The 14,230-nt window shown below is 35.1% G+C and overlaps 2 protein-coding genes across 2 annotated transcripts; one reads left to right on the top strand and one right to left on the bottom strand.

Annotated features, from left to right (window-relative positions):
* The first annotated feature begins 7,166 nt into the window (after positions 1-7,166).
* LOC145105267 (uncharacterized) lies at positions 7,167-7,628 on the top strand. The gene has a single exon (XM_079042394.1). It carries the CDS (start codon positions 7,167-7,169, stop codon positions 7,626-7,628), a length of 462 nt encoding a protein of 153 aa, XP_078898520.1.
* Positions 7,629-9,695: 2,067 nt separating this feature from the next.
* TAFII21 (TATA binding protein associated factor 21kDa subunit) lies at positions 9,696-11,808 on the bottom strand. The gene is made up of 3 exons (XM_079044491.1): positions 11,638-11,808; positions 10,603-10,879; positions 9,696-10,088 (listed from the first exon to the last, which is right to left on the bottom strand). The coding sequence occupies exons 2-3, from the start codon at positions 10,858-10,860 to the stop codon at positions 9,810-9,812; spliced, it is 537 nt and encodes a 178-aa protein (XP_078900617.1). The 5' UTR covers positions 10,861-10,879; positions 11,638-11,808; the 3' UTR covers positions 9,696-9,809.
* Positions 11,809-14,230: the final 2,422 nt, after the last annotated feature.

Here is a 14,230-nt window from a genome sequence, read left to right as displayed (position 1 = left end):
ATACATGGGTGGTGGTAGAAGGACAATCTCTTCTATAATGACCCGTCCGTCCGCACTTGAAGCAGCTAGAACCACCAAACCCTGCACGGTCCCTCGTGCGACCTGCCGCACTTCCCGCAGTGGCTCCGACCCTGATGACCTCTCGATATAGACTCAGATACCTTGGGTCTCTTGCTCGAACACTCAGTACTCATCACAGAATCTCGCTTCCGCTTCTTCTCCATCTCCAGATCAATCTCCCTCTCCTAGCTCGTGCTATCATATCCTCCAACGTCTTTCAGCTGGATCGGCTCACGAACTGCCGAATGTCACTCCTCAACATCTCATTATATCGGGCCTTCTTCATCTCCTCATCTGCCACATACTGTGGAACCAGAAGCGCCCTCTCCCTAAACATCGAGGTGATCTCAGCCACCGTCTTCGTAGTCTGGCGGAGATCCTATAACTCTCGTGCCAACTGATGCACCTCAATCACCAGTGCAAACTTAACTCGAAACCTGGTCGAGAAATCATCCCATGTAATCACATCAACAACATCATCACCCACTGCACATCCTACCTCCTCCCACCAGTCTCGTTCCCTGTCCTTCAAAAGATAGGAGGCAAGCCTAACCTTTGCCTCCTAAGGGCAACTGCTGGTGTGGAAGGCGTTAACAACATCTGCTAACCACCTCCGGCTCGCTATCTGGTCCTTCTCCATGTGGTAGTCGGGAGCCCCACATGTCCGGAACTCCCTGAATGTCAAAGAACGTACTCCTACTAGTGCCACCATCTCAGAGCAAAACAAGCTCAACCACTCATCCAGAATCTCCAAAATGCCCTCCGTGACTGTGCCAAAGATCACAGGAGTCTGCTCAAGAATGCAACGAGTAATTTCAGACTAGATGAACTCCCTAGTCTGATCATCTAGCTGCCAGGCTCCAGATCCTAAACCCGAGCCCTCCCCAACACCAGAACTGCCAACAGGTCTGCCGCACAATGTCACCATATTGAAAATAGGCTAGACAAGCCATCAGAATACACATCAACATATATATCAGGGAATCACAAACTCCACAAGCTCCCTGGTTTCCTCGCAGCTCTCCTGGAATCGAGTACGGATCCACTTCTTCCAGTAGTACGGGACCATACTACCTTCTACATCTATTCGTACTTTCCTCAAGGATTGCCTTGACTCCACCAAGTCACTTATAACCATATAACCTTTCCTCACAGATAAGGCTCCTAATACTAACTTGTTCGATTAGGTGTCTAAGCCCATAACTATAATTGGTATATACTTGAATTGATAGTAGCACAGTTCTTTGGGGTTGCCCTCATAGCTAGCAACTAGACATGATTACTTTTGAAGAGAGGTTTAATTTATTATTTGAATAATAAATTGAGATAATTGATTTATTAATGTGTTATGAAAATAATATATTAATTATAAATCATATTATTTAATTAATAGTTAATCAGAATTAATTTGAATTAATTTTGGGATTAACTGAATTAATTAAAAGTGCAGGGGTTGTGTTTGGAACTTTATTGATAGTTGAGGAAATGGGCTCTAGAACCTCCCTAGAAGAGGTTGGACAAAAATCTCTAGGAAGGCCCTATAGTTTTCGTCCAAGGGCTCTTGGATGGGGATTCTTGGGTTGCTTGGTCCCTAAGCTAAAGGAATTAGGCTTTCCTCCTAAAACCCTAGCTTTGGCTATAAGCTACCTCACTATATAAAGGGCATTACCCCTTCACATTTTTGGCCAATTGATTCCTTAGAGGAATAGCCAAAAATCTCAAGCCTCCACCTCCTCTCTCCTCTCTCGTCCTCTTGCTTGTTTGGGTGTGAACCATTAGAGGTGTGACACTTGTGACGCTTGCTCTCAAGGTTCAAGAAGACTTGGATTTTCATTGTTATTACTACATAACAATTAAGGTATGTATTCTAACCCTAGTTATATAATTTTCGAAAATAGTATATACCTCCTAGGGTTTTTCCATTTGATGTTCAATATTTGTATGTTCAATTAAAGAAAATATAGATCCAACAAAATTAGGGTTGCATGCACACATAGGAATTGTTTGTTATGCTAACAACCCATCCGTGGTATCAGAGCATTGGCTTGTTTTCTATTGAATTTGATTGAAATTGTTTGAATTTTGTCAATAAGGGTTTATGGCAATTAAACCCTAATGGACTAGGGTTTTCGAAATTAGGGTTGCTCAGGCCCTAAGTTTCGAAATTTAGGAAAGGGTTGTAACCCTTGCCTTTCCCTACTAGTTTCGATCTTAGAGGGTTTCTTGCCTCCCAAGATTTCAAAATCTAGGTAAGGATTGAAATCCTTACCTTCCTCCCCAAGTCCCATTATCGAAAATTGCTAGATATGATGGGGATTTTCCTATTTTTGGTAATTATCTCCTTATTTGATTAACTAGATAATTATAAGATTTGGTGTATCCCTCCCATGATTTTCGAAATTTAGGGGAGTGGATTAGGTTAATTTATCTTGATTAATTTAATTGGCTAATCCATATCTGATTTAATAAATTAATTAAAATACATCCTTATGGATCTTATTAATAATATAATTAAATGATTAATTAAAAGATAATCAATAAATCCATAAGATGGTTCAAATTTAATTAAATTAAAATTTTAATTTATTAAAAGATTAAACCATTGGAATTTTAAAATATTTTAAAATACACCTTATACTATATGTAAAATTAAATGTTTAATATTTACTATATGTATAAGACTAAGTCAGTCGAACCGCTAGTACGCCTCATTCACGAAGCCGATCTATAAGGAGAGTTTAAGGAAGCGACTTATAAAATGACCGTCATTGGGTATCCATTCTTACCCACCACTCTCTTGTATGGCGGAGGGTCGTTAGCCGAACGAGTTTGATAGGACATAACCTCATTAAAAGTATAATGATGAAAAGTAACTAACCTATTTTCTAAAATCTCACTCTTAGTTAATTTAGGAAAAATGTGAATTTGATGTTAATCTATAAAATTGCACATTACACTTTACAAGTCGTTAGTGGAGTGTGTGTGGCTAACCGACACACTAATATGGGACTAATAAAGGGTGGTAATGGGTGTCTCGAAAATTATCGTTGATTAATGGAGCGCGTGTGGTTAACCAGCACATTAAATGAGATGATAAATGACATCAAAAGTACCAAGCTAATTTGCATGGTTATTCACATCTCGTTTGATAATGGATCCCATGTTGCTGTCGAAACCCCTTGGCAGGCAGACGTGCTTTATACCTTATTACCTTCCCCGTTTGATCTCTTTTTAGTTTGTAAACCCATTTGCAGTCAATGATATTTGAATTGGGTGGACGTGGTACTAGTGTCCATGTGCCATTCCAAATGAGTATTTTTCAACCATGGCATATCGCCATTTTGGATCATTATGAGCAATTTGAAGGTAACAGGTTTAGTTTCAATGGTGGCATGGGTGTGATATGTAGTTGCTTGAAATTTAGTAGTTGGTTTGGGATTAGGGCATAGGTTTGATGGACGATTACGGGGTGGTGGTGAACCAGGTAAAGTGGAGTCCGTATGAGAAGTGGTTGTGGGTTTGGTTCGTCGCTGATAAGTTTGAAACAGTGGTGGTCGTGGGAGGGGTGTTGATGGATCTGGTGATGGGTCGGCGTCGGTGTGGGTAGTTGGTTACGGTGTTGGTGTGGGTGGAGTAATGGTCGTTCGTAGTGGGTGGTGGTGTAGGATGATGAGACATAAGGATTTGATGTTGGCGTCGGTGATGTTGTAGGAGGCACCATGTGGTACGAGAAAGATTGCTCATGAAATCTTTCTCGGATGCAAGATGGGCACGCGTTGGCTTCGGATTGGTCCAGCGTCTCGTATGACGCAGCTGCTTCGGACACGGGGGTGCACACGCGTCATGCTTCGATTGGGCCTCCCTTCGGTCGTATCACAATCCAACACGGGGCACGCATGCGAGAATCCGGGTGACGTGTGCGAGATCCGACCTTATCCATGCGATATTCCTCGGAAATTGAGCCCCAAACTTCTAAAATCCATAACTTTCGCATACGGGCTCCGTTTTTGACGTTCTTTATATGAACGCGTAGGGAAAAATATTCTCTACAAGTTTCGTTTAGACTTCGTCGGCTAATTTTGACTTTATTTTTAATATTATTATTTTTAACAGACCGGGACAGCAAATCCGTTAAAAATTCATAACTTCTTCATCCGACGTCCGTTTTCGTCTGTATTTTTACCGTTGCACTACTATTGACAAGACCTTCGATTCTCGTTTAGATTGTTTCGGCTAAATATCGCTCGATCTTTATTTCGAGTTTTTAGTTGTCTACTGCTATTCCGAAACTTAGAAAAATCATAACTTCCTCATACGAAGTCAGATTTGGACGTTCTTTTTTATGAAAATTCTCGGTTTAACAAATACTACGACTTTCATTTAGATCACCAAGGCTAAAAAGTAGTTTATCAAAAACTCACTTTTTACGTCATTTGGTGTCGTGCCGTTTTTGTCGCGGATCTTCGATTGGTCATAACTTCTTCGTTATAACTCGGATTTCGATGAGGTTTTCGCCTAAATGTTTCTAACGAGATTCTTTAAACCTTTCAATAATAAAATTATACTTATTTCAAATTTTATATTTTCGTTAAATTTCAATATTGTAACTTTTAATTGGAATCTCATAAGACTTCCAATATCTCCGAGTGATTGTAAACATAGTTTTACTTCATTTTTAGTAAAAACTATCTGTTAGAACTCAATACTCAATATCATATAATATTTCATAATATTATTCATTATAAAACACGATAACTAAACGTGTATGTTACATTAAAATCATTTTTCGATAAAAATTACTTCTTAAAAATTAAAAAAACGAAAAAAAAAAACAATATTTTTCTATATATTAAGATAATGATTAACATAGTTTAAGAAAACATGTTTTGTTGGAAACACATGTGTATTCAGGGGCGGTCCTAGCTAGGTGCCCGGTGTGGCACCGGCAACATCTAGCTTCCGCGCACGTAGTAGAAAAAATTTCATTTTTTTAAAATTTTTACCTATTGTGCCACTACATAAAAAAAATCGTGCAACAACTAAAAAAATTCTGTGCAACTACATAAAAAAAATATTGTCACTCTATCGGGAATTACCAAACGAAAAAAAATAATAACGAGCCCAATGTTTTAATCAATTATTGTCTAATAGTCCAATTGCCCAAAGCCCAAAATAAAACTTAATTGGATAAATTAGCAATTGGGATAATTGCTTGTAAAAAAGATAGCCCGGTCCTAATTAATTGAGTGTGTAATTGTGTATTATCGATACAAGGAAAAAAAACACGATTACACAGATCGACTACTCGACTTCCTGCGTCCAAAATTCATTCTATGACTTCGATCGTTATTCGTTCCTGGCCTTGGCTACTGTCGACATTCTGACTCGTGACCTCACAATCCTTGATCGATTTCATTGTTGGATCGATCACAATTCTTGATCGATTTCAAGTTTTCAACAATAGTCAATCACTCAATCTCTTGAAGCAAGTATCGATCAACTTCTGTCTTCTTTCAATTTCTACTATTTTGGTTAACAAAATCCACTTCAAAGCCCTACACTACAATGAAGCAAGTAAGTTTTACCAATTCATTTAGATATTTGAAATTGATATGTTTTTTTGAAGTTATTAATTGACTTGGGTGAAATTCATTTGTTTTATTGAAGTTATATTGTTTGCTTAGGTTATATTCCTATCTTTTTTATTGAATTGATTGTTTGATTAGGTGAAATTGATATGTTTTATTGAATTTATTGTTTGATTAGGTGAAAGCAACTTGTTTTATTGAAGTCATTGTTTGATTAGGTGTAATTGTTATGTTTTTATTGAATTTATTGTTTGATTAGGTGAAAGCAACTTGTTTTTATTGAAGTCATTGTTTGATTAGGTGTAATTGTTATGTTTTTATAGGTTAAACTAAGTGGTTTTTTTACCAAAAGACAAAGACTTAATCCTAATGAAAGTGGTGAAGAATGTTCCCAAATACCAATCACCAATCAATCAATCCCTTCTGTTTCTAATCCTAATGCAACTCCACAAACACCATGCTCTAACCAAGCTAATGATAATGTTGAATTGAAAGATCTTCCAAAGGACCCGGCGGATAGGCCATTGATTACAAGTTACAAATCAAATATAAGAGATGATGTAAGAAGAACATATTTGCTTCAAGGACCGTGTCAAGTAAGGGCACATAAGTTTCCTAAAAAACAAATAGGTGATAGATTTAGAAGATTCGTTCCTTCATAGTTTGATGACTTTGATTGGTTGGAATATAGTGTGAAAAAGAATATTGCATATTGTTTATATTGTTATTTGTGTGGGGACCTCATGGGACAAAAAGGAGGGAGAGATGCATTTGTTTCCCAAGGTTTTGATACTTGGAATAAAAAATATGCATTTCGGACTCATGTGGGTGGTGTTGATAGTTTTCACAACAAAGCAAGAGAAAAGTGTGAGTTTTTAATGAGGGAAAATCAAGCTATTAATGTAGTCTTGAGGAGGCAAACCGAAGCAGAGGACCATAAATATAAAGCTCGATTACGTGTTTCTATTATTGTTGTTAGACTTTTATTGAAAATCGGTTTACCGTTTCGTGGTCATGACGAGTCGGTTAACTCGGAAAATAGAGGGCTTTACATTGAAGTGTTAAAAGCCATTCGAGAGACTAGTGAAGATATTTTCAACAATACTTTAGAAAATGCTCCTAAAAACAATCAACTAATTTCCCCTAAAATTCAAAAAGAACTTGTGCAATGTTTTGCACAAGAAGTACTTTTGAGTATTCGTGAAGAGATTGGTCAAGATGTTTTTGCTTTACTATTTGATGAATCTAGTTCGAGCGGGAGAAACAAGATGGGGTTCACATTTCAACACACTCACAAGTTTGATGAAGTTGTTTGCGGATGTTCATGTAGTTTTAGATTTTGTGAAAGAGGAGGGAGGGTCATTGGAAAACCGTCAACAAGCATCTGGAATCTTAGCATATTTTAAATCATATGAGTTCGTGTTTTACTTACATATGATGTATGACATTTTACACCTCACGGGTACATTGTAAAAACAACTTCAAAGAAAAGATCTAGACATTTTAGAAGCGACTTCGATGGTTAGAGGGACAATGGAGGCATTGCAATCTTTTAGAAACATAGGGTTTGCTAGCATTTTGCCAAAAGTATCATCTTTTTGTCAAACACACGAAATTGATACTTTAGATATGGAAGAGTTGTATATTGGTGCGAGAAACCGTAGGACTACAAAGACTAATAGGTTTCATTTTGAGGTTGAAATCTTCAACACGGTGGTAGATATGCAACTTACAGAATATTGGGATCGATTTAGTGAAACAAGCACCCAATTACTAGAATACATGGGTGCTTTGAGCCCTTGTGATTCATTTGTACAATTTGACAAATCAAAGTTATTGAAGTTGGGTAAGTTATACAAGTATGAATTTAATGATTCAGATATGATAGACCTTGAAGGACAACTTGAGATATTTTATCACTCTTGCATCAAAGATGAGCGCTTCACTAGTTTGAAGGAATTTCCGACCTTTCTCGTTTGATGGTTAGTACGGGGAAGCATCGGTCTTATCATTTGGTTTATAAGCTTTTAAAGTTGGCTTTGATATTACCCGTAGCGACCGCAAGTGTAGAAAGATGTTTTTCAAAGATGAAGCTCTTGAAGACCGACTTGCGTAACAAAATTGACGATAAATTTTTGAACGACGCATTGCTTTGTAATGTCGAGACCGAAGCACTTGCGAAAGTTGAGAATGAAAAAGTAATGGAGCGGTTTCAAAAGATATCTGTATGAAGATGACAAATTTAAATTCTAATAGATCATTGTTATATTATGTTTAACCAGAAAAAAAAATTTGTATTAGATGTTTTATATTATGTTTGACCGGAATTTTTTTTTTAATGTTTTATATTATGTTTGACCGGAAAAAAAAAATTTGTGCAGCCCCTACTACTAATTCTTGCGTCCGCCCCTGTGTGTATTCCTTATCCATTTTCGCTGGTACAACGGAGGCTTTTGCGACAAAAATAAATGAGTGGCTGAGAATGATTCCCCCATTCTCAACCTTTTTTATTTTCTCAATTGAACTTACCTAAATGCGTTTCTGTACCGAAAACATTTGTCGACCAGTTTCATATTGATTTTCATGATTCTGTGCCAAGTTAATCTTTCATTTGAAAGAATTAACTAGTATAAATTATTATATCATTTTGTTATATGTTTGTGGTTTTTTTTTTTTTTTTTTTTTTGGAAAATCATAATAGAAGGTTTGTTCCATTATGTTTTATTTAATAATATTACTAGAAATTCATTTCCACATCCCACTAATGTCCATAATCTTTCCATTTTGAACACAAACTCTTAACATTTATTTTATTTAAATATTTTGCAATGAAAATAGCTAATCAAAGTACATTGTGAGCAAATTTTTCTCTTCTAAAACATAGTTGATAATAACACATCTCTTGACCATATAATTGAATAGATCATGAATTATATAAGAGGCTCGGCGATAGTCAAGTTTTAGCTGGAACCATATCATGAAATCACTTGGGCCAAGCTCGAAATTGGTTAGACTTTTGTTCGTTTGTACCTCTACTCAAACTGCACAAAAAACGTTTAAACCGCTCGCACCAAACCGCACCGTATAGTGCGTTTTAGAGTGTTCCTGGTTTCCGAAAATTCCAAACCGCATATGCGGTGCGGTTTTGACTGTAAACCGTAACGCGAACACCCCTAGTAGCAACGATACCCGTGTTGTGAAGTGCTACAGCTAAGAAACACACAAGGTATGGATCTAAAATCCATTTTATGTTTGTTGTAAGGACAGAGATGTGGATAACATCTACAACTGAAAATCCGAAAGAATGAAAAATCAGGGGTATGATTGAAGATCAAAATTGACTTCATTTTGATTAAAACACAATTTTATTTCATTGTTAGCTTCTTTCTATTGTATTTTATCTCATATTATTTTTAATTTCGTTATTCATCTCCAACATCTATGTATTTTGAATATGTTTTTTTATTAGACCTTTAATAGACTTCATAAAACTCTCTCCGACACCTACCTTATGTATATTTGCATAGTTTTTTTATGGGTTATGGAAAGAGGTTTATTGAGATTTTTAATAAACATTTTCAATCTTTCACTGTAATATCTTTTTTAGTTACTCTAGATAATAAAATCTTCATTTAGTTAACATAACCAATATATATATATATATATATATATATATATATATATATATATATATATATATATGATTTTTAGGGTTTTTTTTAGAGTTTCTTGTTTTCCATAGAACCTAAACCTATATATATATATATATATATATATATATATATATATATATATATATATATATATATATATATATGTGTGTGTGTGTGTGTGTTGTATTTGCTTCATTTGATTGCACAATTGAACGAACCACTCCTGGGTAAGGAATGAAAAATAACAAAATGAAAGGAATGGCTTTTCTTAAGGAATTGTCCATTCCATTCAATCGGGCAAAAGAAACAGGTTTTGTTCATTCTGTAAGTATGAACCATTCAGTAAAGCAACGCATTTATAGAGATTAAAAACAGAAACATAAGCCATACACGATATAAAAATACTTTTTTAACTAACATGCCAAAGTTTCAGTTTTCACTAGCATTATCTCAATTATCAAACATACATGAACAATTAACAATCTATATCAATTTACGAAATTGACCTTCACCTAGCCCGTTTTGGGCCAAGAGGAAAGGAAACCCGTTGAGGAGTATTTTGTGGCAAATCCGTCCTTTGTTCTTGTGACATGTTTGTTTTAGGGTCACTACCTTCTTCCTCTTCCTCTGTTTCTTCAATAGCTTCATTTGTTCTTTTCCTCGGAATCACAAGTTGATAATTTGGACTGATCAAAGTGTCGGAATCAGGGGGCAGTGCCATTCCTGGTCCGGCTATCGACTTCGGCAACGGAATCTTATTCCGGTTCCTCGCTAATTCCAGTAGCACCTTTTAAAGAAATCATGCCACAATCAGAACAAGAATACAATATAACAATATACATGAATGATACTGAATTTGGCTCATTTGTTATGCATAACATGACATGGCAGATAAACTTGGGTAGTGTTTGGTATGATGGAATCCAAGAAGAAAACCTCTTTGTTTTGCCCGATGGAATGGAATTAACCAGTCCAAAGGAATGTGATTACTTCCACTTAGTTATTTTTCGCTGTTTAGTGCCCTATTTGGTATGCAGGAATCACATCAGGAATGGAATAAGATATTCAGGTTCAGGAACAGAAAGACACGTTCAACAGGTAATCTGATTTCCTTAAAATTCTTCTCTTTGTATTTGCATATCATATAAAAAATCATCCAGTTCCTACAGGCCAATTCCATTACCTTATTATCCATTCCATTCCATCAACCAAACAGAAGACCCTTATACTGCATTTGGCATGCTAATGTGAACAATTCTAATTTCAAGAAATGGCAAAAATGGAATTGGAATCATGATTACCTCTCGTGGAGGAGGTTGGGAGAAGCTGAAGTTGACTTTAGACTGAATAGCAAGCTTGACATCATCGGAATCAATGGTTGACTTTCCAGCATGTTCTGAGTAAACTTGTGCATCGGTCAACACATCGACCACATATCGATACCATAATTCTAGAAACTGGTGAACAACACGGGGTTCATAGTGGTCAACCCCCATTGACTTTAGCAAAGTTTTCACAATTTTGGCATCTCTTGGCAAGTCCTCTTCTCCATCAGCCATTTTTAGGGACTTCTTGAACCTTATATATGAGGTGGCAAAAGAAAATTTAGCCCAATTTATTAAGAAAATGATAACTTAAACAGTTTGGGGTTTTTCAAGGGCAACGATACCTTTTGAAAGGGTCTAATGGTCTACAATAAAAATGGTTAAAATCAAAATCAAAGTTATTAATATTTTGTAAGAATAACCATATGAATTTTGACTTAAATCGTATATAGATCGTGTTTTGTTTAGCCTTTTTGGATGTTGAAAGCTGATGAAATACAGTTTGTAATAAAGGGTAAAATCAAGTATGTTCGAATTCATCTAGGTTAACTAGGGATTTATTTTGATGCAATATCAAGAACTACTTTTCTTTTAATCAATCTTTCTCCACATGTTTTATTTTGAGCTTGCTAGTTACTTATTTTGCTATGATATTATATTTCATTTTCCAAAAACTAAGGGCTTTACAATTCAGCAGTAAATACAAATATAAATTTTTGATTTATCAAACGGATTTACTAGAGACATACAAACTGATGAAACCCCAAACACATCAAATAAGGAAAAAAAAAAAAAAAAAAAAAAAGAGAATAGTCGATGTCAAAAATACAAGGGTTTTTTTTTTGAATTATCCAATCCAACCATAGAGTTGATAACTTCCTAAAATCACCAATAGATCTAATTTCTGCAAAATTATAAAATCTTTAACAATAAATCACGGACTAACAAAATTGAAAGAACAAAATGTTGAAACTTTTTATATTCTAGAGAATTTAGGGTTTTTGTTCTTACCTGAGAGGAGGCGGCGACAAGGATGAAAGGCGGAGAGGTAGACGAGGCTGTTAGCAGCGGTGACAAGGTTGAGAAGCAGCGGATTTGTTGTGTGCTCGATCGAGGAGTTGGAATACTTCCAAAATCTCACGAAGCATTAACGATTTGAACCCAGCCCAAAGTTTTATTTGGACAAAATTACATAAATAGTACCTATAGTTTACTAAAAATCATAAGCTCAATTCTTGTAAATTTTTTGGTTGCGAATGACTCTTGTTGTTTTTAAAAGTTGCACGGTTGGTCGTTGAGCCACATGAAATGATATTTATACCTTTTTTTTAAATCTTTTTCTTAATTAAATATAACCTAACAAAAAAAATAGAAAAGAAAATTTACAAAAAAAAAACACCTCTTTCCTCTCATCTTTGTAATGTTGTCGGAGTCTTCGTCATGTTGTCGGAGTACCAGATCTCACGCCGTCATCTTCATCTTCACGCCGCCATCTTCATCATGTCACCAGAGAACCCTAGATTTTCAACTTGAATCTCTACTTGTACTCAAAACCCACATTAACGTCTCGAGAATTTATCACAAAATTGTATCGGGATATCATGAATTTGTAAATGGACAACCAAACATCAAGAAAGTATCTACGATTGGAGATATCTAATGGGTCAATTTCCTGAAACCAGAAGTCGTCGAAGAACCATCGCACCACAACATTGCATCCCATATTACTATTTCTATTTCGATTTGGTGACATCAATATGCCAATTTTGATTTTACGCCACATATAACATCAATTTGCAGTTCTCTTTAAAAAAAAACATCAATTTGTAGTCGTTCAAGTAAATGTGGATGAATCTATTGAACTTCCAAATTTGGTTTCTTTGCAGATTTAGCCTGTTAGGTTTGAGCTAACAATTGTTCAACATTAACATGAAACTCATCACAATTATTCAAAATTCACCAACGGAATTATGAGCTAACAAAAGTAGAAAGTGCTATTAAAAGAGAAGACACACATCGGTTGTGAAAGAAGGAAATCAAAAGGAGAACATCGGCAGTGATACACAAGGGATAAGGGGTTGGTGGGTTTGTTTCAATGGCAGTCACAAATAACGAAGGGAATGGGGTTGGTGAGGGTTGGGTTTTCTTGTGGTTTTCAAATAGACGGAAAGGAAGAAGATATGGGAGAGAAGGGTATCGTCGCAACGGAAGGAGATGACAGAGAGAATGACAGTCTATCGTCAATGGAGGCGACATTGATGAAGTTAGTTGTAGAAGGGAAGCAACGTCATTTTATTGTTTCTTATGAATAGAGGAAGGTGTTGAAGACGATAGTAGGAAGAATGGAGGAAGGTGTCGGGTTATTCGTTGGAGAACGGATAATGGGTCAGGAAGGTTTGGTATTGGATGGTGTAACACCCGATTCAAGGTATCTTTCATTTTCACCACACAAAAAAAAATCGGTGGGTGAAAATGACACATATTCAACGATCGTTTTATAGGTCGTTTCCTTATACATCTCTTATAATATTGTTTCATGAATGAGGCCTAGTCTTGGTTTGATTGACAAATTATTAATTTTTTACATATAGTATTATAAAATCTTATATATATATATATATATATATATATATATATATATATATATATATATATATATATATACACACACACATGTGTGTGTAAGGGTGTATTATTAAGCTTTTAAGAATACAATGTTTAAGTCTTATTAATTTAATAAAATTTTAATTAATTAATATTTAAACCAATTAATAATTATCTTTAATTAAACTCTTAATTAATTACAATTAAATCTTTTAAGAATCAAATCATTATCTTAATTAGACTTTTAATTAAATAATATTTATTCTTATTCTCTTCCTTAAAATTTGAAATTAGGGATTATATAAAATTACCTAATTTATTAAATGTTCAAATTTTAAACAAGTAAAATAACAATTACGGAAACTAGTAATTAACCCTTGTAACCTTTGAAAAAAAAGGCAAGAGGGGCGGAGGAAAATTGAAAACCCTAGAGGGCTAGAGATTTTCGAAAATCAGGTATAACCTGGTTTTTATAGTTTTTCACCAATGTGTATATTATACATAAAACTGTAGGCTCTGATACCATTAATGAGTTTTCTAGGTTACACTAAAAGTTAAAACAACAAAATTTGCACAGCGAAATCATAAAGGGTTAGTATATGTAACATCTATGACTTTTCTCATAATAGGAACATACTATGAAAACTATGAACTAACCTATGTAAATCGAAAATCACAAAGGGTTAGTATATGTAACATCCATAAAAATCCATAAAAATTAAACTTTTCAAAACAACCCTTTTTCTATAAAAGTGTTTACAAAAACCGTTGTTCCCAAAACATTATATAAAAATCAGAATCTCTTTCAACATAGTTTTCAAAACACTCACATTATCAGAGTTTCCTAAAAATCATAAGTCCAAAACGCGAGGATGTGTACGGTCATGCCTTCACCTTGCCACGATCCACTGAAATACCTGAAACCATAAACCAAAACTATAAGCACGGAGCTTAGTGAGTTCCCCCAAAATATCAACACCCAAACAGATAACATATACAA

The sequence above is a fragment of the Lactuca virosa genome, chromosome 4, assembly GCF_052849685.1.
Source record: "Lactuca virosa cultivar CGN04683 chromosome 4, Lactuca_virosa_CGN04683_v6, whole genome shotgun sequence".
NCBI lineage: Eukaryota > Viridiplantae > Streptophyta > Magnoliopsida > Asterales > Asteraceae > Lactuca > Lactuca virosa.
Note: the sequence above shows the minus strand (reverse complement) of the source record. Positions and strands in the feature narration are given on the sequence as shown.